General features: G+C 46.9%; 2 protein-coding genes across 2 annotated transcripts in view; one reads left to right on the top strand and one right to left on the bottom strand.

Annotated features, from left to right (window-relative positions):
- Positions 1 to 5,248: 5,248 nt before the first annotated feature.
- F2RL3 (coagulation factor II (thrombin) receptor-like 3) lies at positions 5,249 to 8,545 on the top strand. Its single transcript, XM_014952885.1, has 2 exons — positions 5,249 to 5,353; positions 6,251 to 8,545. Exons 1-2 carry the CDS (start codon positions 5,263 to 5,265, stop codon positions 7,324 to 7,326), a joined length of 1,167 nt encoding a protein of 388 aa, XP_014808371.1. The 5' UTR covers positions 5,249 to 5,262; the 3' UTR covers positions 7,327 to 8,545.
- A 2,734-nt stretch (positions 8,546 to 11,279) lies between these two features.
- CPAMD8 (C3 and PZP-like, alpha-2-macroglobulin domain containing 8) overlaps positions 11,280 to 23,302 on the bottom strand; it is a 50,299-nt gene continuing 38,276 nt past the window's right edge. The window contains exons 37-43 of the mRNA XM_014952886.1: positions 20,614 to 20,688; positions 19,799 to 19,904; positions 19,598 to 19,708; positions 18,701 to 18,913; positions 17,899 to 17,973; positions 12,210 to 12,378; positions 11,280 to 11,755 (exon numbers count right to left, since the gene is read on the bottom strand). Coding sequence (XP_014808372.1) covers position 11,755; positions 12,210 to 12,378; positions 17,899 to 17,973; positions 18,701 to 18,913; positions 19,598 to 19,708; positions 19,799 to 19,904; positions 20,614 to 20,688 — 750 coding nt within the window. The 3' untranslated portion in view covers positions 11,280 to 11,754. The remainder of the gene's footprint in view (positions 11,756 to 12,209; positions 12,379 to 17,898; positions 17,974 to 18,700; positions 18,914 to 19,597; positions 19,709 to 19,798; positions 19,905 to 20,613; positions 20,689 to 23,302) is intronic.

The raw sequence follows: 23,302 nt of genomic DNA on the forward strand, positions 1-23,302 counted from the left end.
AGTTGGGGCTCGACTGCTGTGTTTCTGCTCGCCCCCCCCCCAGTCAAGAGTTTTTTCTTCCATTTTTTTTTTTTTTTTTTTTTTGAAGGATCTTTGCTTTTGGGCTTGTAATTGCTTTGCCAGCTCTTTGAATGTAGTTTTTTTTTTATATTTATTTGCACATTCAAGTAAAATAAAATATTGATTTTAAAAGTCTGCAGCTCTCAATGTTTTAAATTTGTGTAAAATGAATTGAAACTTTCTGACAATGCCCAGAATTACTTATCTTGCACCCAAAACCGAATTTTAAATAGGAGAAAAACGCAATGGAGGAGTTGGGTGAACTTCCCTTCAGGTGGTTGTGGAGCAGGCTGTGGGATGTGTGATTTCGATGTGTCCCAGCTCAATTCCAGGGGGCCAGGAGGCAGCAAACCTTTACCCTGCATGGTAAGTGTAGGTAATTAGTGCCCTGGCCAACGTCAGTGGGAAATGAGTTGCCTGAAGGTGTCGTTCAGAGGAGATCCTGGGCAGGAAGGTGGTCCCTGTGGCTCCAACCATACGTGTGCGCTGCCCAGATGTCTCTTGGAGCACAGGTCCCCAGCTGTAAGAGAGCACAGGAGCCCGGGGGGTGGCACAGCTGCTCCAGGCACAGATAAATTTAGAAATAATCAATATTTTGATTGAGAGGTGTGGTGCAAAAACCCAGCCCAGGCCTGGCCCCCAAGTACTCGCACGCTAAATACACCAGCCGGGCAAGAGAAGCGACCGATCCCAGTCCCGAAATCTCTAAAACATCTGCTCCAGGTTAAGACAATGCAACTGCAACCATGCAAACAGCCCTCCACCCCCTTCCCCTCAACCTCCCCGAATTCCTGGGTAATAACATGTGTAACTGCCTTCCCCGTGAGCTCTGCACGACGCGTGAAATGTGTAGATCTTTGCAAATTGAGCCGTGGTGATGTGACCCAGATCTGATAGGAGTTTCCTTTACATCAGCCCCAACACTTCTGTTGCCATAACAAAAGGCAGCTCTGCTCTCTCTGCAGTCCCTTGCTCGGGGGGGGAAACAAACTGCTCTTCTCCCAGTAACAACCCTCCGAGGCAGAAACCGCCCGGAATTACTCGATTAACCCCACGGTCTGGTGTCTGGGAGGACACAGTCCCCTTGACACAGAGGTCTTGGCCACCTCACAAGAAGGACATTCCCTGTGCGGAAGGGGAGGGACAGCCCGGTCTGACATCACCCGGGAGCAGCTGGAGACCTCAGTAAGGACAGCTTTGGCAACAGCAAAGGGAGACACCTTAAAAAATACCTTTCAGGTTTGCAGGATGGAGTAAGAATTACAGAATCATAGAATCACAGAACTGCCAAGGTTGGAAGGGACCTTTAAGATCATCTAGCCCAACCATCAATTAATGGTTTTCTAAATTAAATGAAGAATCGCTAAATTCTGAATTACCTGAATTCAGTATTCAACATTTCAGGACTTTTTTTTTTTTCTTTCCCATGTCACAGTGATGCACAGAGAGACGTGAACCAGGGAGAGTCTAGAAGTGCTAGAACTACGTGTGTAAACAAGATGAGTTTTTCTCCACACTTTAGCCCTTCCTCTGGATTGGAAACACCTCGCTCAACCTTAATGAAACTAGAGCTAGGCTCTACCTTCCACTCATCAAAATTAAAAACTAAATTAACTCCTAGCAGTTCTAAACCACACCTGCGCTGAAGGATGAAGCCAAAAAGAACCATCTGAGACCCAGTGCTGAAAAGGGATGATGTCTGTATCAGGCCAGGTTGCCCCTGTGTTGGTATCTTGCTCATGAAGGACCAAAAGAAGCTATTCCAGAACCCCAAGCGAGTTGTAGCGATGCCAATAAACTTCAAATATGCCTGAAAAATGGCTTCATGTGGATTTCCTACCCCGTGAAGCGAAAACCTCAAGCAAGCAGAAGAGTAGGTCTGAAAAGAACCTGTCCCCTCCCAAAATATTACACCAGCAGGAGGCTTAACGGCAGGGAGAGGAGAATGTGAGCACAAAAGGTGTGGTGTAACCAAGGAGAGAGGGGACCAGGAGAACTGTGGAACAAGCAGAAGAGCATCAGAGCCCCCCTGGAGCTGTGGAGAATCTCAGGGTGATGGTACGAGTCCTGACGAAGCAGGAGCTGGTGTGATGGCAAAGCCAGAAGAGCGCCCAAGGCACAAAGTCATCTTGTACCAAAGCCTACAAAGACAAATCTGGGGTGGGGGGATTCTGGTTCAAAGGACCATCATGTCTTTTTCAGGAGTCAGTGGACATTTTCTGAGCCATATGGGTCTGAGAAGGCTCAGACACCCCATGGGAGGGAAAGGCAGGGCTGGCACTGCCTTCATGGAAAACGTGAGGTTCTGCTGACACCGGTGGAAACGCTTCGTGCTGGAGGTCAGAGCTGCACTAATTCTGTCTTCACACTTGCTGGCTGGGACCTGAGGAACTCTCTGAAGCTGCTGGAACAGACCAGAATCATAGAATGGTTTAGGTTGGAAGGGATCTTCAAGCTCACCTAGAAGGCCCATCATTTTCATACCACGGTTTGCTCTTCCCAGCCTCAGAGATGCCCAGGCCAGGCCAGGTGGTGTTTGTACCCTCCCTCCCAGCTTTAAAATCCCTCCCTTCTTTTCCAGCATTACATCTTTTGGGTTCAGAGCCACGGAATAAAAGAGTGCCTTCTCCCAGGAGACGACCTATTGCACAATGAATTACTTTAAACCCAAATTGTCACCCCACAGGGCAGGGATCCCACCACTTGAAGAGATGTTAACAAGCCGTGACAACCCTCTGGCATCGGGATTTTGAAGACAAGCTGTTCTGCATCTAAAGCAGTCACTAAAGATCACCCAGCATCTGAAAAATGAAGGATCTAGCAATGAGTAACCTCTCTCTGCTCCACTCCAGAGACCTGGCCCGTAGGAAGCGGGGCTGCGATTCGCACACTATCTGAACCTGATTATGTCTAATTTTTTGCACACAGAGCATGGAAAGGATCCTGGCTGAGGCACGGAAAATATGTGGCCGCATGAGTCACCCTGTAATGGTTCATAAATCCTGAGAGAATCACAAAAGCAAAACATCTAACATTGCATCTTCCCCGTCCCTGCCAGTGGAACTCCACCTCTCGACACGCTCGGCGCAAGGATGTGGGAATATGGTGAAAGCAAAGGAAATAGGATCATTTTCTCCTTGGAATAGAAGAATCTCATCAAACAGCAGCCAGGCTCAGATTTGCAACCTTCACAGAAGAGGCCATTCATAAGCTGAGGAGAAAGAAACAAGCTGCTCCTCGGGTTGCCAAACCAAATTTACAGTTCCTACTGCCCGGCCTCCAGCTTCTGTCCACGCTCCCTCGCAGGGCCTGGAGAGCAGAAGCCCAAAAACCAGCAACCTCTCAAGCTGTGGCCTCCTGCCCCACTCGATGAGCTCCTGAACCCACCTGATGACCATGGGGAAGGGCCTTGGGGCTCCTACACTGGTGATGGGAGAGGATTTGGGACATTCCCAGCAGAGCATGGAAGGGAGTGACGCTCTCAAGGACTTAGAGAAGGGAGGACCAAGTAGAAAATGATCTTAAAGGTTCAGGTAACATCTGCCAGTGAAGGGTCCCTCTTAACATAACCATGTGAGTTGTCTTCTCCATACAAGCAGCAGGTTTGTGGCAGCAGCATGGCCGCTGCTCCAAGCCATTAGCTAAGAGTGTGCTCAACCCTCTTGGGGTTTTACTGGGTGGAGACAGCACATCTCTGGAAAAACACAGCTCTTCTTGGGCAAGAGTGAGTGAAATCCACCATTATCTGCCCACCAGCAGAGTCTTCCTGTGCACCCTTGTCAGGCCCCTTTCCTGCTGGATGGAGCTGCTTCTCCCTGGTCCCGGAGGTTTATCAGCGGAAGCACAGTGTCTCCAGCGTCTCCTCTGAGACCTTCCCACTTCTCCTCCCCATGTTATGACACTCCAGGCTGGTGCTGGGCCCGATCCTTTCAAATGGAAATAGCTCCAACCCACAGAACTTCTCATCAACCTCTGCAGGGAGATGGAGGAGGGCGGCCCAGGAGCTTTGTCCCCTGTTTAGGTCCCTGCAGGAGCTGAAATAAAGAAAGAAGATGAGCCCAACAAGCCCAGCCTGATGTGGGGGCTGCAGGGCAGACACTAAAACCCCATGACTGCCACAACACGAGGTTGCAAGAGCCCTGTGTGGGCGCTGGGGAGGTATCTCTGGATCTACAGCTCTCCCACACTTTGTTTATGTTCCTTTGAGGGGATGATAATATTCTCAGTTTGCACTAACTGGAAGCATTTTGAGTCAGGAGTGGGGAAAGACCTCGCATCTCACGCGGAGCCACTTGGGTCTCTCTTACTCTGCCCAGTCCCGGAGGTTTATCAGTGGAAGCACAGCGTCTCCAGCATCTCCATCAAGCTCTGAGACCTTCCCACTTCTCCTCTCCATGTTATGACACTCCAGGCTGGTGCTGGGCCCGATCCTTTCAAATGGAAATAGCTCCAACCCACAGAACTTCTCATCAACCTCTGCAGGGAGATGGAGGAGGGCGGCCCAGGAGCTTTGTCCCCTGTTTAGCTCCCTGCAGGAGCTGAAATAAAGAAAGAAGATGACACCAACGAGCCCAGCCTGATGTGGGGGCTGCAGGGCAGACACTAAAACCCCATGACTGCCACAACACGAGGTTGCAAGAGCCCTGTGTGGGTGCTGGGGAGGTATCTCTGGATCTACAGCTCTCCCACACTTTGTTTATGTTCCTTTGAGGGGATGATAATATTGTCAGTTTGCACTAACTGGAAGCATTTTGAGTCAGGAGTGGGGAAAGACCTCGCATCTCACGCGGAGCCACTTGGGTCTCTCTTGGGTGGAAGGAGGCTTGATGTGGGAGGTCAGAAGTTCAGTTTATGCTTTAAACCAAATTCAAAGCGCATCAAATCTGACCACATTCTGGAGCAGGAAGGAGGGCCCAAATGAGTCACTGGAGCCATCACCCGTCTCTGACGCTGATGTGCAGCCCCAATAAACTGGTGGTCTGGGTATGTACGTCCCTCCCCATCCTGCCTCTGACACTGGAACTGGGGCAACACACGCCAGTGCGTGTCGTGACAGCCTCCCCACGCCTCGTCCTTCACGGGATGAGCCTGGTGCTTCCGTGAGTTAAGGAGCAGCAGAGGAAATGCGTAAGCAGGGTCACTATTCCTGCCTTTCCCCCTCAGCTCCCAGCACAGCAGAGCACCGCCGGGTCCTGCAGCAGGATGGAGACCCTCGGGAGGGGACGGCTGTCACGCAGGCTGGTGCTGTGCTGGGCCTTTTGGGGACTCTGCCTGGCCTCTTCGGACTACGACGGTGAGTGTGGCTTTTCTTAAAGTACTCTATACTTGGTACCTTTATAAAACCCCTGAAAACTCATCTTTTTTAAAGCTATCCCATGGGAAGCCACTCTAGTTGAGATTCGTGCGTGCTCTAGTCAGAGCAGGAGGTGCCAGAAGGTGATGGAGCAGAGAAAGAAACTGGGGTGGAAGAAACTATAAGGGAAAATTGGAGAAGTAGAACAGAGAGCACTTGAAACCAAAATCTTTAGTTAAAATTTAGACTCCTGCAGCCCTGACTTTACCCTGGAGATCTTAGGGTTCCTTTGAAAGTCGGGCAGAGGAATTACTCTCCGGTTCCCTGGGCTATTGCTGTGCAACACAGCGATTGTTTGTGAGCTGTGGGAAACCACAGGGCAGAGGGATCGTGTAGGTTTTCAGTAAGGTTCTGGGTGGTTCCTGCTGCACACCCAATTCTCTTTGCCAGCTTTTTCTGCCCATCACACAACAGTGTTTTACAGAATACTCCTAATTCCAGGGACCCCAAGGTGAAATGCAAACCTTAATTTTTGGGGTGTTGTTAGATACAAGCCTGCTCTGCAAAACAGGAGGGGGACTGCATGAAGAGCAAGCAACAGACTGTGTTTTTCTGACAGATTATTCCCAGAACATCACCAATGAGCAGATGACAACGGCAGAGGGATCGTGTAAATTTTCAGTAAGGTTCCGGGTGGTTCCTGCTGCACACCCAATTCTCTTTGCCAGCTTTTTCTGCCCATCACACAACAGTGTTTTACAGAATACTCCTAATTCCAGGGACCCCAAGGTGAAATGCAAACCTTAATTTTTGGGGTGTTGTTAGATACAAGCCTGCTCTGCAAAACAGGAGGGGGACTGCATGAAGAGCAAGCAACAGACTGTGTTTTTCTGACAGATTATTCCCAGAACATCACCAATGAGCAGATGACAACACCAGTGATCGCACCATTTCCCCGAGCCATCCCCGGGGAAAAGGTGACCATCCACAACGTCACGTACCTGTTGGTACCCGAGGCCGTACGCTCTCAGCTGGGCAGCGCGGTCACCGTGCGCCTCATCCCCTGCCTCTACACCCTCGTCTTCCTGGTGGGGCTGCCTTCCAACGGGCTGGCCCTGTGGGTCCTGGCCACCAGGACCGAGAAGCTGACCTCCACCGTCTTTCTGATGAACCTGGCGGCGGCAGACCTGCTGCTCGTCTTGGTGCTGCCCTTCAAGATTTTCTACTATTTCCTGGGGAACCACTGGCCCTTCGGGGAAGGCTTGTGCCGACTCACCACATCCTTCTTCTACGGAAACATGTACTGCTCGGTGCTGCTGCTGACGTGCATCAGCGTTGACCGCTACCTGGCCGTGGTGCATCCCTTCTTCTCGCGTTCTTTCCGCACCCCGGCCTTCGCCGCCGCTACTTGCACGGCCATCTGGCTCTGCGCCGCCGTCCTCACCCTGCCCCTCACCCTGCAGCAACAGTCCTACCCCCTCTATGGAGCCGGGGTCACCCTCTGCCACGATGTCCTCCCCCGGCATGAGGATGATGGGTATTACTTCTACTACTTCGTCTGCCTCATCGCCTGCGCCTTCCTCGCTCCTCTGGTGGTGATGCTCTTCAGCTACTGCTCGGTGCTGCGAGCCCTCCTGCGCAGCGGGAAGAGATACTCCTACTCCATGAAGCTCACGGCTCTCGTGGTCTTCACCCTGGTGGCCTTCTACACCCCCAGCAACGTTCTCCTCCTCGTTCATTACTCCAGCTATAACTCCAAGCTGTACGGCAACCTGTACATCAGCTACATGGTGAGCCTGGCCATCAGCACCTTCAACAGCTGCGCCGACCCCTTCGTCTACTACTACGTCTCCGAAGATTTCCGGGAGAAGGTGAGGAGGAGATTCTTCAGTCACAGCAAACAAAACACCACGTCCCTAAAAACCTCCAAGGAAACCCTCCCTCAAAAAAGTTCCAAAGATTCACTGGTGTAAAGCCTCCACCCCAGCTCGCTGCTCCCAGGGCGCTCCCAACACACACTGGGGATGAGAGGAAGACAACACTGGGATCCCACCTGGAGCAGCGAGCAGTGTTCCCTGGGGTCCTTTCTCCTGCCTGCACAGCTAAAACGGAACCAAGCTGGACCTCCCTGAGAGACGTGGAGCCCGGCCAAGATGCAGAGAGCTGAACACGTATGGATCTGTTACTGGGACACCGCGTGGAACTCCTCAACTGGTCACACAGCGCCAGGGGGGATGCTCTTCTTGCCAACAAGACCTAGGTCTGGTTTTCCTAACGCCGGTTTTGCAGACATTGCTATTTGTGTTCTATTTCTTTTGCTGCCACTGCCTCGCTTCTGTCCTCGAACGCATGTTCCCTTCACCTAAAACTGAAAAAGAACAGGCACTTGCAGAACCAAATTTCTAAACATTTCTAAAAGTACTAGGAGGTGCCTCTGGGAAAGGTACAGCTCCTGGTCTGAAATGTTCTGTCGAACAATTTTCTAGCAAATACATTCTTGGCTTGATTAATAAGCACCACCACATAAGATCAGCCCATTGTTGGCAACAAGTATAAAAATCCCATTCCCTAATCCCTTTTTTTGCAAATGACCCTTGGCATCCGTAATTTCTTTGGGGAAAAGACTGCATTAATGGATTTTTAAAAATGTATTATGTCTATATTAAAGAAGGAATTGAAAAAAAGCCTCTCTGTAGAACTCCCCACTCCTTTCGGGTAATGTCACACACAGCTGAGAGCTGTCTCCTATGAATTGGGACCGAGCCTGTTGCTTATTGGAACCTGTTGCAAACTTGACAAAACACAGCCAGCTCATCTCTCGACACAACTAGGGCATATCCCAGCCAGCAGCAAGGTACACAACGAGCAATAAACCCCCTCAGAGTTCCTGAATTCTTTAGTTTTCCTGGTACAGACACGACGTCTGTCCTCACCATAACCCACGAGCAGACAAACGTACAGCCCACAGTGTAGACAACAAGAAGAGGCAGACAAGGTTGTCTTAAAATCAGTTTTTAATAAAATATTTATCAGAATCTAAAACAAACCCTTTTCCGGACTCAGACTTGCTAAGATTTGTGTGAACAAAACAAAACAAAGGTCATAGAAGTGTTGGTGTGTACATGAGTGTGGGGGCCAAAGGCAGAGCTCACCTCCTGGGGGTGCAGAGGACAGGCCAGCTCCTGGGCACAGGAGACCTGCTGCAGCCAGGGCTGTTGCCACTCACTCACAAACAGCAAGTACTAAAAAGCAAAAAACCCAACCCCAGCCCCCAAAACCAACCTGGGCTGAGATTTTTTAAATAATAACCAGGTTATTGTGCATTAAATGTCAATAGTTGACGTCAGCAAAGCAAGTCCTGCTGTTTCAGTGACGTTCTTCGAGCCAGCTGAACGTTCTTCTGGTGGTCCTTTTCTACTGAGGCTGGTTAAGGAGGAGGGAAAGAGGCAAGACCGAAACACTTGGACAGGAAAGAACAAGGGAACTATTGTTTTAAAATAAATACCACAGTAATGATTACTCTGCATAATGTACACTTACAAATACATAAATATTAATTTCATTGAAAGGGCTGCAAGCAAAAATCACTGATAACTCGTGCTGCTGCAGCTACTCAGTAACAAAACTCGATGTAAGGAGGAATCTCTGGGTCTCACAAACCCACTGGCGCTTTTTTCCTTTTGCAATGAGGGACAACAAATCTGGGACAGGGGAAGCTACGGACAGAGAGACCATCAGCTGGGGTGAAGAGGGCAGAGACCTGCTCCTTTTCTCCTGCGATAGAGGAGAAAAGGCAACCACAACTGTGTAATAGCAGGCTCCTTTATTCAAATCCTGAAATAAAATGACTTTTTTATAAACTACAGAAAGGAACTAGTTTGGTGTGGCAAGTCTGGGGGGAGGCGGAGGGTGCTGAGAGTGGATGGACTAGTGATTTCCCTGAAGTGCCAAAGCTGTGAAGAAGAATTCAAGATGTGGTCGAGGCCCCAGAGACCCTGGCACAGACCTGACCCGCTCTCCCCTGCTCTAACCAGTGCTGGTTAGGGGTGCTCAGGCTGCTCTGCCTTTGCCTTCTGAGAGTCCAGGTCTCTCTGGCTTTTCTTCTTCACAGACCCCCCAGAACAAGGCCACGATTGATGGGCTGGCACCATCGGGAGGAATTATTTAGCTGGCAGCAACGGGGAGGTGTCTGCATCTCGAATTAGTACATTACATATACCAGAGCTGGAGGAAAGTGAAGAAAGTCAGGTTTAATACTTGGCTGGAACTCCCTCCCTCCATCTCCTTGTCCCCAGCAGTGATGCTGTTGAACTGCCCAAAGATCTATGAGAGGACCAAGCAATAAAAAATGACTTCAAATTATCTATCCAGAAGCACACAATGGTGGAGACAAGGAAACCAAAGCCAGAAAGGGACAGAGGACAAGAGACTGAAGAATCCAGAATGCAGGTCCTGTCTTCTGTGGGACAGACATTATCAGGGTGACTGAACATCTCATTCTCCCAGGCTCAGAGCATTAAAAGCTGAGGCTGGACCCAGCAAACAGCAGGGTTTGTATTGTGCAGCTTTGATATTTAGAAAAGAAGCAAAACAAAACAAAAAAATAACCACACAACTCTTGTTGCAGCTCACACTCGGTCTGTTATTTACCCAGGGGATAAATATTGACTCAGTCCCGTGTGTGTACACAATGGCCAGTGTCGGCCAGGCCAGTCGCTTACAGGAGATGATGGAATTTAGTTTAAAGGCATTTATTTACCTGCCAGCCAGGAATGCAGCCGCCGGTGCTTCCGCTGCGCCGCGCGGACGCAGTGAGGACACGCTCTGTCCAGGCACACCGAAGAGACGTGGCAAAACCCTCTGCTGAGCAGCAGCAGCGGGTACAGCCGGGCAGCAGCCACGTCAGGATCCAGGGAGGGAAGGCTGGGAAACTCGCCAACAAAGCAGTTCTGAAATTTCTGGGAACTTTTAAGACCCAAGACCTTCATCATGTCAACTACATTCTGCAAATATCTGGCTCCAGACAAAAAGGACTGGAAACTACGTATGCCCAGCTTCTGGGATACCTCCTGGTTTGTCCCCATGCAGACATTTTTCTGGAATAAAATTGCCTTTATTCTGGAATGGAATGTCTATGCTGGGATATATTCTTGTCATGGTTCCTGTGTAAACAAGCCCTAAAAATGAATGGAGCTGGGCTTTTTCCTGTTTCCATTCACTAATAAACACCCTCAAAAGGAGTTTCCATCCCGCTCTGGGTGCTGGTAACAATAGAATTGGGAAGATAAAATATTAATCCTATTTTGCAACAGGCCATTGCATGTAACTCCTCCAAAGAGAACAATGCTGCTCCAGGCAGGAAGGGAAACAAAAACATCTTGGCTCCTGCCCTTTGGGAAACACAAAGCTTTTGGTTTTAGTTTTATCGCGTTGCTCGGGGCAGGTCAGTCTAAGGGAGTCCACTCTGACACCAGTGATCTGTACTGGGCAGCAGACCAGATTACCATCCCAGAACGACCATTGCAAGGGGAATCCTACTGGGAGCTGAATAAACGTGACTGGTGAAGTCAGGCAAACAGTTAAAAGGACTCTGCCGTGGGTCAGCTTTATTTTTACACTGGGGTTACAGGGAGGAAAGGGGCTGAGAAGGCCCCGAGCAGCCCTCATCAGCACGTAGTGCAACGCCAAGGGGGCTCACCCACCTCATCCTTGTCACTGCTCTGGGCTGGAATTGTCCCCCCACCGAAGCCTGGGGTCCTACAGTGGGCAGCCAAGCCCTTCAGCCCTGATTTCCTCTGGTAAAACGTACCCCCCAACAACTTCCCTGAACATGGAGCCACCAGGGAAGTTCTTCTCTTGCAGGACGTTGCTGTGGGTGCAGCAGACTTAGGGGCTGGGGAAGATGATTTAGCCTCTCGCTATGTCATAATTAGCAAAACACACTGATTTTTATTATTATAATTTGAGAGAAAACTTCTCAGCCATCTTTCCCCAAACAGCAGTTCAGCTAAGCACAAGGCCTGGACTTAGCTTCTAAATGTAGCTAGGAAATGGCATTTGCAGTATTCTGATAGTAGAGAAAACACTTTGAAACGGTCTATAGGTTTGAATTCCAGCCCCTATTTTTTCTCACCTAGAGGGCACAGCATATTGGTCTCCCATCCTTGGAAGCACTCCAAAGAGGATGCACAAAAGGCAGGAAAATGGACAGAGAAAAATAACGCTGAGTGTCCCCCCCCCTTAGCGCTCCAGGTCCCCCCCACGGGGCAGCAAAGCCTACAGTTCTGAGTGCATCAGGAAGTAGTCATCGTTCGGTTTCTGTTCTGCAGCAGGTCATCTGTAGGAACAAACTCATTCAGGAGTTGATTCTGAGCCTCTTCTCTTCATTTAAATTATATATTTCTGTTGAAAAGAGAACATAATGAAGAAAAGTCACTTTTTTCCCCATGACATACCTTTGTGACACATCACTGGGCCTGGGCAAAGAAAAGCTTTGAAGGTCACTTTTTATTCTCCTAGTGATGGAGACATTCAGATCATGAAGACTTTTATATGCTGCCCTAGCAACATGACATACCTTTGTGACCCATCACTGGGCCTGGGCAGAGAAAAACTTTTAAGGTCACTTTTTATTCTCCTAGCGATGGAGACATTCAGGTCATGAAGACTTTTATATGCTGCCCTAGCAAGGCCTTGTTCCTGGTGATTCCTTCCCAAAGAGGTTCGGAATTCAGTTGTAAGAATGCCCCTTTTGAAGAACTGAATATATTTGACCCAACACATGAGTTACTATCATGTTATTATAGTATATGTTGAGTCTTAAACCAGCTTTATGATCCCCCGCCCTTGGGCTCACCATTCTACTGTAGTCACTACTTCCTGAATCTTGTCCACTTCTTTCGTCGTGCTTGTTGTTGTCAGTTCTGCCACAATCTCAAAAACGTCCGCTTCGGATGCGTAGGGGTCCGGGTCGTATTCGTAGGAGTAGTACGAGAGGTCTGTCTGCAGGGGAGGACCTTCCTCTGCTGGAAAGGAAACAGCAGAGTCTCAGCTTGTGCTTTAGCCAAAGAAACTGAGTTTCGGCATCACATATTGCATCGCGGAGAAGGGGAATGACATAAGTAATCAGGGAGGCAAATCAGGAGCCAAATGAGTGCCTTGCACAAGTAAAGGAGGCTACAGGTGTCAATGGACCAGCATGTCCATGCTGAGATTCACATGCAAGGAGAAAAGCTGCTGTAAAATCAGAATTTTCAGTTTCCCAGCCTGAGACCTGGGGACTTGGAAAAAAAATGAAAGGAATCATAGAAAAAAAGAAAAAAGAGTCATGTAACTTGAAAAATATAATCTCAAAGTCTCATTCTAAAGTATCTAATTGACTGAGGTGATTAAGTTAGGAACCAGTTCACCCTGAGACCTAGAATTTTCAATTTCCCAGTCTGAGACCTGGGGACTTGGAAAAAAATGAAAGGAATCATAGAAAAAAAGAAAAAAGAGTCATGTAACTTGAAAAATATAATCTCAAAGTCTCATTCTAAAGTATCTAATTGACTGAGGTGATTAAGCAGAATTTTCAGTTTCCCAGCCTGAGACCTGGGGACTTGGAAAAAAAATGAAAGGAATCATAGAAAAAAAGAAAAAAGAGTCATGTAACTTGAAAAATATAATCTCAAAGTCTCATTCTAAAGTATCTAATTGACTGAGGTGATTAAGTTAGGAACCAGTTCACCCTGAGACCTGTATCTGGTAAGATAAAAGCAAGAGGCATCTTTGGGAACTCCAGATGTCACAGAGCAGGGCCACCCAGAGCAGGTCCCACAGATTTGGGAACTCCAGATGTCCCAGAGCAGGTCCCACAGGAACGTGTCCAGGGGGGTTTGAATGTCGCCAGGGAAGGAGACTCCACCACCTCCCTGGGCAGCCTCTGCCAGTGCTCTACCACTCTCACAGTAAAGAAGTTCCTCCTCATGTTTAGGTGGAACTTCTTATACTCAAGTTTGTGCCCATTTCCTCTTGTCCTGTCCCTGGGCACCATTGAGAAAAGACTGGCCCTGTCCTCCTGACTCCTTTCCTTTAAGTATTTATAAGCATTGATCAGATCACCCTCACCCTCACCTCTCCAGCAGTTCCCTGTCCTTCTGGAACTGAGGAGCCCAGAACTGGACCCAGTGCTCCAGTTGGAGCCTCACCAGGGCAGAGCAGAGGGGCAGGATGACCTCCCTCCACCTGCTGGCCACACTCTTCTTGATGCACCCCAGGATGCCATTGGCCTTCTTGGCCACAAGGGCCCATTGCTGGCTCATGGCCATCCTGTTGTCCACAAGAACTCCCAGGTCTTTTTCCTCAGAGCTGCTCTCCAGCAGGTCAGTCCCCAACCTGTACTGGTGCAGGGGGTTATTCCTCCTCAGGTGCAGCACCCTACACTTGCTCCTGTTAAATTTCATTAGGTTTCTCTTGGCCCAGCTCTCCAGTCTGTCCAGGTCAAGAGTCCCTCCCTCACTGTCCAAGGGATCGACACCGTCCGACTGCAAGATAAAACTTCTAGGAATATCAATAGGTCCCCATTTTCTAAACCATTCCTTGAGCCAGCTCAGCTATCCAATCTTTCCTGCTTGCTCTCCGCTCTAATCCAAACCAAAGCAATCACTGAAATGGAGTTGTTGCAGGGAGGAAAATCCTCTCCCCCCCTTAAAGTTGGCTTTATTTAAGGAAAATCCTCATCAAAGCTTTTGAAAAATGTTTGTTCTCTAGAAATAAAAATATTTGAAGGCTCTTCCCCATTGCCTCCCACATCCTCCCAGCAACAGGCTCAGCCCAAGGCAGGGGAGCGCTCGCCTGAAAGCGGAGTCAGTCTCTTGTGTTCGCTGCTTCTTGGCCTTCTCCATGTGAGAACCTGCCAGATCATGAGCTCGCTCTATGAATGGATGATTGCTGTCCACCAGGGACAGAATTAACATCACAGACCTCGCTCTTCCCAGGAATGCAGCCTTGGAACCAAAGCAAAGAGGAAAGGCCGACATTTCCTGTTGCATACAAACCACTCCCCCATCTCCAAATGTTTGTGCCTGAGCCAATGTTTGCTGAACACCGATGGGGTGAAAGGAAAAATGGCCCCCGGCCAGTTCAATCAAAGCCTCAACGAACAGCAGTGCTGGGAATAACGTGCCTGCCAGGGGGTGTTGTGAGAGGACTCCACCTGGAAGCAGAGTTCACCCCGATGTCCCTGTTAAGGGTTAGTGATGGGTGATAGCATTTAATTAAAAAAAAAATAAATAATAACGCCACAACCAAATAAAAGTATCATAATTCCACCTAGAATTTTCTTCCAGCTACTGGTCCTTCCAACTGTGAGAGCAGAACTGCACAACTATGGGGCTCCAGCTGTGGGGGGGTCAGGCTGAGAGAAGCACTGGTACCACTGGGTGCTGCTGCCCCACACATCCACGTTGTTTTCCCATCAAATACATGGAAAACCACAACATTTCCATGATATCAACATACTGTTTTCCAGCATCGGTGGTGATACACTTAGCACTTTCAGCAGAGAAGATTTAGGCAATTTCAGAAGAGCGTTAACGATCTGTGGAAGCAATCAAAGAGCCACCTCATCAGAGAGTTGTTCATCAGAGCTACTGAGGATCCCTGAGGCTCTGAAAACCACCCATTTTGTAGCCTAGTGTGACAACAATCATAGGGAATGACAGAGAGAGGTGCTGGAGATACTGATACTCCAGCTAGCGATCAAAATCCTGCTCCAGGAGCTTTTGGTCCATACAAGGACAACAGGACCAGGCTGTGGAAGCACACGAGCAGGGCTTCAGTGCTTCAAGGCAGAGGTGGGACCATGCTACTCATCAAAAACCTTTTCCATCCCTCCCAGTCCCAGTAATCCACCAGTGAGAAAGAACAGCTGTGGAAGGGGATTTGGACACGAGTTGTTTCAGCAGAGTCTGTCCCCTGCACGCTTCCCTCTCAATCAAGAGAATATTTCTAAGGATGCAAAGAGGTTTTACCCACCTGTACAAAAAGAGGCTACAGTTTTAAGATCAAACCTCAGCCATTCTGCCTGACTTGCTGCAGGCTCCTGAAAGGCATTTTAAAATGCTTTGACAACAGCCAGGTGCTACAAGAAGCACTGCATCCCGAGTTTTCAGGGCCACCTACCTACAATTGCTTACCTTGCACAGCATAACTCAAAAGCTGTCGTTTATCCTACCGAGCTCCCTGGGGTCTATGGAACTACGCTGCGACTCTGTGTCTGCCAGAGTGAGCCCCAACACGTTACCAAGTTCCCCACTGTTTGCTGGAAGGAAGCTGGGGAATTGTTTCCATCGCTGGGGTAACCCAGACGAGCACTAACAATGAAAGCATCAATCACAGCGAGCCCAGCCTGCACAAGTCATACGGCAAATACAGAAGGATTTCAGACTATATATAAACACCACGAGGTTTTCTCCAAGAAAATGGTATTTCCTGAAGATTAACACACTGAGGCGGTTTCACCAACCTGCCCCGAGCTTGATTTGGCCCCTGGAGTTTTGCATCCTTTTAGGAAATCACAGATTTAGACATGGCTCATCAGAACTTTCACTAGGAACCCCAAGCACCTGAGCCGACTTAAACCAATCACATGCTTCAATGCTAACAAACCAGAGAGTCCAAAGGAGACCCGTGTGGAAGGAGGGATTCATTCATTTGTTAAACTTTGATTCATGTACCGTGTGGTTGACCTGAGAGGAGCCCAGAGGATTAATGAAAATCACATGCTGGGCGCTTTTCCTGATGCAGGATTTAGTCAGTTTGAGTTCTGAATGCTCACTCTGCCATGGCTGCTCAGAGAGCGCAGCTCGGAAGAGAATCTGCCTTCCAGGAGCCTCTCGGATGGAAACCTCACAGATCCTGGAACAAAGCCAGCTCTAAATGCTTGTGCTGGGACAAACGCATCCTTACGGCGTACGGGTTTGTTACTCTAATATCTGTATAAAATGCCCCCCACACACACAAAAAAAAATAAAAATGAGAATTTCCACTTTTGCTCTTATTGTTAGCCTTCTGAGCCAACAGTACTTTTGTCTAAGACAGAAAGCAGAGGCTTATTTTTCTTAGATATTTTAATGCAGATTATTTCAGAAACACTGTTCTAAAAATTTTTGGATTCTGGACTACCGTCAAGTTTGACAATTTTTTTCCCAGGTAACCGTATTTTTACTCCCAAATTTTTTATTGTAAAATAATGCAATTGCAGTGCCATTCTGTAGCCCAGCAGCAAGACACTTAGCATGGCCTCGCATACCAGCAGCGCCCGACAGAGTCTGGGAACGCTGCTTTCAAGGGCTCAGATTGCAAACACAGTTTCCATGCTGAGGACATAGTATTTGCACAGAATAAAAGGCAACAAGCCTTTAATTCGTCTCCTTTATTCTAACAACGTTCTGATCTATATACTCATAACACAAAGTCCAGAACCGAAGGGAGGGAAAACAGGAGATACATTACCCACTTTAGGGTGGAATGACCTATAGAAACAGCCACAATAGAATATTCACCTTGATTTTACACCTTTATAAGAAAATTGCCCATCAACTTCTGTAGAGCAGAGGAAGGGCTAAGAAAAGGATGGTGTCTCTCGTGTCAGACACATCCTAACCTGAACTCTGGTGCTCAAGAAGGTCTTGAGAAGGCACGGAGTCTTCTCTTGAAGAATTAACTTGTTTTACCAATTTGTTAGGAGAGTTAGAGGCCAGGGGAAAATTAATGAGTGGAAAGCAGCCAGGAAAAATCTAGTCCAGTTTATTTACTAGAAACAGCATGAAACAAACTATTCTATTGACCTTCCACTGCTTCTTGGTGAGATTTATTGTGAGCCATGAGCAAGTTCGACATGAGTCTTGGAAAAAACTGTATGAATATAAGCACCAAATAAAATGGGCAGCCAAATTCCTGGCTACTCCATCTACTGACCTTAACATTTCTGCTCACTAAGGCCCTTTATTCCAAAGAGCAGCTCGGAGAGAATCAACTCTGCCAGCTCAATTTTTGCCCAGAACTGCTAGGGACAAAGTTAATCCTCCTGGATTCTAGTTCTTGCAATGGTTTGGTCTGTTGTCATGCCCTGTGAAGTTGTTTGTTGAAACACATTACATCAGCCTGGTTTAAATGTCATCTTTCCAGCTTAATATTGAAGAAAAGATCACAGAGTGGGAGTTGCTCAAACACACCAAGGCTGAGAAAATCGGAGGGTCACTTGCCCACTCCTGTGAACAATTACCTAAACCTTGCACATGCACTGAATAGAGCAGGTCTCGTGGGATTTCCTGAAAGGAAAAGGACTAGAAGAACTACTCTGTTGTTCAGCAGTTATCATCTTAAGTTTCCTTGACCACTTTGTTTTTTCTGGTTTCTGAGTGTTCTGCCTTTTTGAAAACATGAGGAAATTTGGCATCTTTATGTGCATAAGAGCCATATATACTTTTATACAGTGACAAGATAAGCTTTGACATTGCTGAAGAAAAAGGCCTTGGATAAACCCAAAGGTACGACATTACCTGGTGGAGTTTGTTGAACACTGGGTTGCTCAGCTGTGTGGGAGTGTGTCTCCCTTTCTTCTGGCAAATTCTTGGCTGTAAACAAAAAGAAAAATACATGCATTGGTCATAAAATGTGTTAATCAATCTCTAGAAAATATCTGCATTTCTAGAGGTGGTGTGCTCAGTCACTGAGCTACCACACTGCACGTCTTGAAAGCCCAAGCAGAATCTCCAAGGAATGTTACATTTCATGGATGTCATTTTTATCTAGGATTATTCCCTACAGATAAAACAGTATCACTGATTTGCTCTGAAGCTCATTCTGACTGGTAAAAACGTATTCACAAGAACAGAAAAACAGTTATTCTGAGCTTAGCAGAAAGGCAGCTGCTCTTATAACTTATCTCCTGTAGTACAAGTGCAAAATAACACAGAGGGGGCTTTGAATTCTCCTTTTTTCCCTGCCACACATATGTAATTATTTGCTTAGGTAAGGATTTCTAGTGTACTGCAACTTTGATCAGGGAGTGTAACGGTTTTAAATTGAAAAAGGGGAGATTGAGACGAGATCTGGGGAAGAACTTCTTTGCTGTGAGGGTGGTAAGAGCCTGGCCCAGGTTGCCCAGAGAAGCTGTGGCTGCCCCATCCCTGGAGGGGTTCAAGTCCAAGTTGGATGGGGCTTGGAGCAACCTGGGCTGGTGGGAGGTGTCCATGCCCAGGGCAGGGGGGTTTGAACTTGATGGTCGTTAACATCCCCTCCAACCCAAACCATTCTGTGATTCTGTGATTGTAAGAGAAAAGGGAATTGAATGAAACCTACAGGCAGAACACTGAGACATGGGCATCTGTTCTATCCTTGTATTATTCCTGCATGATGCCACTTCCATCTGGCAGTGGTTGGGGTAGATCTGTCCATCCGACCCACACACAGGCTCCCCGTCGTAGCCACAGTCTCGCGAACACATGCACTGCTCAAAGTACTCATCCTCCAAGCAGCCAAAAATGTTATTGCATGGTCCAGAGTGAACAAAGCCTGAAAAGCAAAGAAAAACAGCCAAAGCAATATTTTCGCATAGCACGGGGAGGGGAAGATGGAGTGGCAATTTTCTTTTATTTCTCTAAGTTTTCATCTTGAATTCCCTAAGATTTCTCATAGGAATTTATACATTTGTTAGAATAAAAAGCTCTGGGAACAAAGTTGTCTTTCTGAAAGAACCACATTGCAGCAGATTCCAGATACAGGGTAAAGCAACTATTTTGTATGACACAGAGGACAGAGAGGAACATAGAGTTTCTGGGGAAAGTCGCTCCTTTCACTGATGCATGAAACTGTTTAATTTTCTTACAGTTAATTGTGGAGCTCTGTTGCAAGATACTTTAGAGAAAGAAAGCAAAATTGCATTTTAAAGTTTTTACCTTTATGTTTATTAACACATCTCACTTTGTGCAGGTTCTTCCAGAGTTATTCATTATATCTGAAGCAAATACAAGTCACTTTGGTGACTAAAGAGCAGAGTGCCTTGGTCTGTTTGACTGTCACTAGTTGGATACTGCTACCCCCCAAACCTTTGTAAAACTTCCACTGACACACACAGTGAAAGAGAGCATTTCTCTAAATATAATTTTCAGTTCTGAACTCCTGGAAAGTATGTCTGTGGGCTCCACTTTCCAAAAAAAAATAAATAAAAAAAATCTGCTTGGCTTTGGTGCAACTTACCACCCCACTGGCTAGCTGAGCTTTCCACCTCATTGCACGTTGGCCCATCACACAGCTCCCGAGCCAAGGGACTGTTCTCACTCACGTTGTAGAAACGAGTCGCTTCAAAAGCTGCAGATCAGCAAGAAAAAGAAATCCCAACTGAGCCTTAAACCGAGAGCTCTAATGCTGAAAAAAAATCTAAGGAAAACAGGCACCCACCTGGCTCATAGTAATCGTACACTTTGATAGGAACGGGAGCTGTTTTCCCAACTATGTGCTCTCTGAAAGCTTGGAACTTCACACAGGTCATGCATTGGCTTGGAATCTGTAGGAAATTATGTAAAAGACTCATTGTAACCAAAAAATGCACTTTATGTGAAGAGAGAGACAAATAAACATAGCACATGCCCCATATGTAACACGCTGGGCTGGACACTGGGGGAGAAAGAAGCCACCTCCAATCCTCAGTATAGAGACAAAGATCAGGAATAAAACAAGATGAATTCAAATATGTGATACTTTGCTGGCCTTTAAAGCACAGACTTGCCACACAACGATGTCAGAAAGTCAAACTTGAAAGTCCAGCTGTATTTTCTGGCTTACCTAACACCACTCCTGTCATCAGCCAGTTTGTTAATGCAACCAGCTAACGATTTAGTGCTGCTGAGCTGGGAGAGATCTCATCTTCCACACTGAGGTACGTGTGGTGAGATCTGAATTAGACTGCATTTTTAGTCCAGCCTCCTAGCAATGCTTGTGGTACCTGGAGGTGAGATTCTTTTGAGGCAAAAACTAAGTGATCTCTGCCCAGAAATTGTATACGGGCTGAAGTGAATCACCTGCCTCTATTATACTTTGGTTTCCAACCAAACCCCCAACACCCACCTGCCTCAAAAGAGGTTCAAGCAACCACACAGTTAATGCTTTGTGAGAATCCTCGTCTCTGAGGGACCAGCAACACCAACAGACTGTATCTACGCCTGATCCACTGGTCATTTGAAAAGCCATATATTTATAAGAAACAAAGTCATTACCTCATCAAAATAAAAAAGGACTTTTCTTCCATCCACTTCGTATCTTTTTAATCCAATTTGCTTGTTCATCAATAACTGGGGGGGGAGGGAAATATCAACAGGTTTAGTTTCATCTCATTTTATAGAAAAGAGTTTGAAATTAGAGAAGAAGAAAGATTTTAGACTGCTTAGAAAACTGATCAGACCCTCAATCTCAGGGGTTTCTTCTGCTGGAAAAGTAAGTTTCAGTAAGAGAGGGGAAATGCAGAGAGGAAGGCAGTTGCTGTCATACAACTGAGTATGTAGTCATACAACTGAGTATGTCATACAACTGAGTATGTAGTAGTAATGAATCATTACTATTTTGATAAATTGTATTCGGAACACATCTCTCATGAAAAACATTGAAACCAGAAGCTGGGGAGGATGGTGGTCTGTGGAGAAGTACTCTTGTGTTTTAATCCCAATTTGGGGAGCAGACTAAGGGCCAGAGCAGATACTTTAATTCTGTTCTCCAAACCATCCTGTTACTTTAACCTCTCTGTCACACAATCCCATTTGTGACATAGGGATAACATTTCCCTGCCTTTTTTTTTTTTGTTAATGTTCCTAAGTTATTTTGAGATCTTAGAATGAAAACTCTATGTAAAGGAAAACAAACCATCGTTATGATTATGCATGAGAAAGAACGACATGAAGCAAAAAGCATTTCTACTGAAATTAGCCCAAACCTGCTCCCGACAGCTTTAACTGTGAATTTCTCCAGCGTAGTGCTTTTAGCTGTAAAAGCCTGCACACAGCTTCCTGCTATTACTGTAACAAGCAAAGGAACATGTGTTTAAGTCCCACACAATATGGAAAGGGCCAATTTAATTTGTCCTTATAATTTTAGGGGCCTGATGGTGGCTGTTATTACTCAGCAGTAGATGGCTGCAGACAGTCCTTTTATGAGGGCCCGGAGAGGCTGGCGCCACAGGGAAATGCTCAGCTCAGCTAAAGTTGCATTTTTCTGGTGAAGCTTGATATATACCAGCCTGTGGTGACCTCCTGACCTTGTCGACACCCGGCATTATTAGAAGGATTTGTGGCTGCAGAGCCAGAGGGGCTGCCCAGGCCGGGGAACAGAGCCTTCATTAACCATGGCGGCCCCGGAGCCGCGCGTAGGCCCGCGCTGCGCACACTGCTCCCTTGTCAGGGCCAACAACACACAAGGAAATCTGATTTACAGCCCTGCCCTCCTCCCCGGGAGGAAAGGGAAAGAGCTAGGGTAACAAGAAAACGCAGCAGTGGGAGTGACAGGACTGGCCTCTGCTGAAGGTGGTGTCCAAGATACAAGACTAAACTAGCACTGGATCTTCAGAGGAAGAATTTCATTTTTCTCAGCATGGTTTGGATACACATTTGATAACCGTGAATAGGTTGTGTCTGCATCTTCACTGCCTACCTATATATATGTTTGAGCTTTGTCCCTACATATCATTTTTTATAGATGCAAAGGGTTTCTGCAATAAGACAGATGGAATTCAGCTCTTCAAGGGGGACGTTGCCCCTCAAAGATGCGATTTCCTTCCTATTTTAGCAAAATCTACTGCCCAAAGGAAGTAATTCCATTCTGGTTCTGGAAATGGACTGCCCAGTGCTGAGTCCCAAGCGGGGAGCCTTCTCTCCAAATCGAGACACTGATACATGTTTTTTTGCCCAAAGATCTTCCAAAATGGTGGGTGTTGAACCAGCTCTTTTGCACCTGAACAAGGACTGAAGAAGGAAAGCAGCACCCACTGCATGAAGTACCTGACATCCTTCTGAGGTCTGCAGGGACTTGTGGGAGCTGTGGGAGCTCAGCCTTCCCAGTTAAGGGAGAGAATCAGCTCCTTTTTCCATTAAGCCAGAGGGAGAAAGGAACACAAATCACCTGCTCTTCTGTGCCCCGAGACCCTCACAGATGGGGACTCTGTTGCTTCTTTACTCATAGATGCAGGAACATGAGATTCAACAGGACGCCACAAGGGAAAGCACAACCTCCCCATCTGCTTTATACTAGAGAAGGGCTTCCAAGCTTTTGGAGGCGAAATACTTTTTACCCCTTTACTAGTTCTCAAGGATTTTACACCTCTTTAGTTACACAGTTCTTAAAAACTCTATTTGCAGCATAAAAACCACCAGTGAATACACCGTGATGCTTCCACAAACCAGAAAGCAAAGCTAGAGATGAGGGTTCATCTCCCCTAGAGGGCTGGCTGGGTAAGAGGCACATTCTGTCCACCTCACTCTGCCTCGCAATAAACATGATGTTCTCCCAGAAGGAAAAAAGAAAAAAAAAAAAAAAAAAGAAAAAAGAAAAAAAAAAAAAAGACCCTGCAGAAAACACAGAGAATTAGAAATGGTAATGTAAAATTAAAATAAAATAATAAGACAAATTATCTCAATCATTCAAACATTTAATAACTCTGGTCAGCTCACATCTGGCCTACCAATAAACTTTCAAATTCCATAATGGTAACAAAACACAGAATCAAGTCCCAGTGACATGTTAGAAGACAATTATAGAATGGTTAGAGTTATAAGGGACCTTAAAGATCATGTAGTTCTTACACCTTCCACTAGACTAGTTTTCTTAAAGCCCCATCTAACCTGTCGTTGAGCACTTCCAGGGATGGGAATAGCAATCATGCTGCAGCACAGACAGCAAAATCCAACATCCTCATTGCCC

Source organism: Calidris pugnax, unplaced genomic scaffold, assembly GCF_001431845.1.
Source record: "Calidris pugnax isolate Ruff unplaced genomic scaffold, ASM143184v1 scaffold199, whole genome shotgun sequence".
NCBI classification, from domain to species: domain Eukaryota; kingdom Metazoa; phylum Chordata; class Aves; order Charadriiformes; family Scolopacidae; genus Calidris; species Calidris pugnax.

What these genes read in the sequence shown, in the direction of transcription:
- F2RL3 (XM_014952885.1), top strand. Translation starts at nt 5,263, where the DNA reads ATGGAGACCCTCGGGAGGGGACGGCTGTCACGCAGGCTGGTGCTGTGC. An exon ending in GGCCTCTTCGGACTACGACG is followed by an intron (nt 5,354 to 6,250) that starts GTGAGTGTGGCT and finishes TTTTTCTGACAG; the next exon opens with ATTATTCCCAGAACATCACC.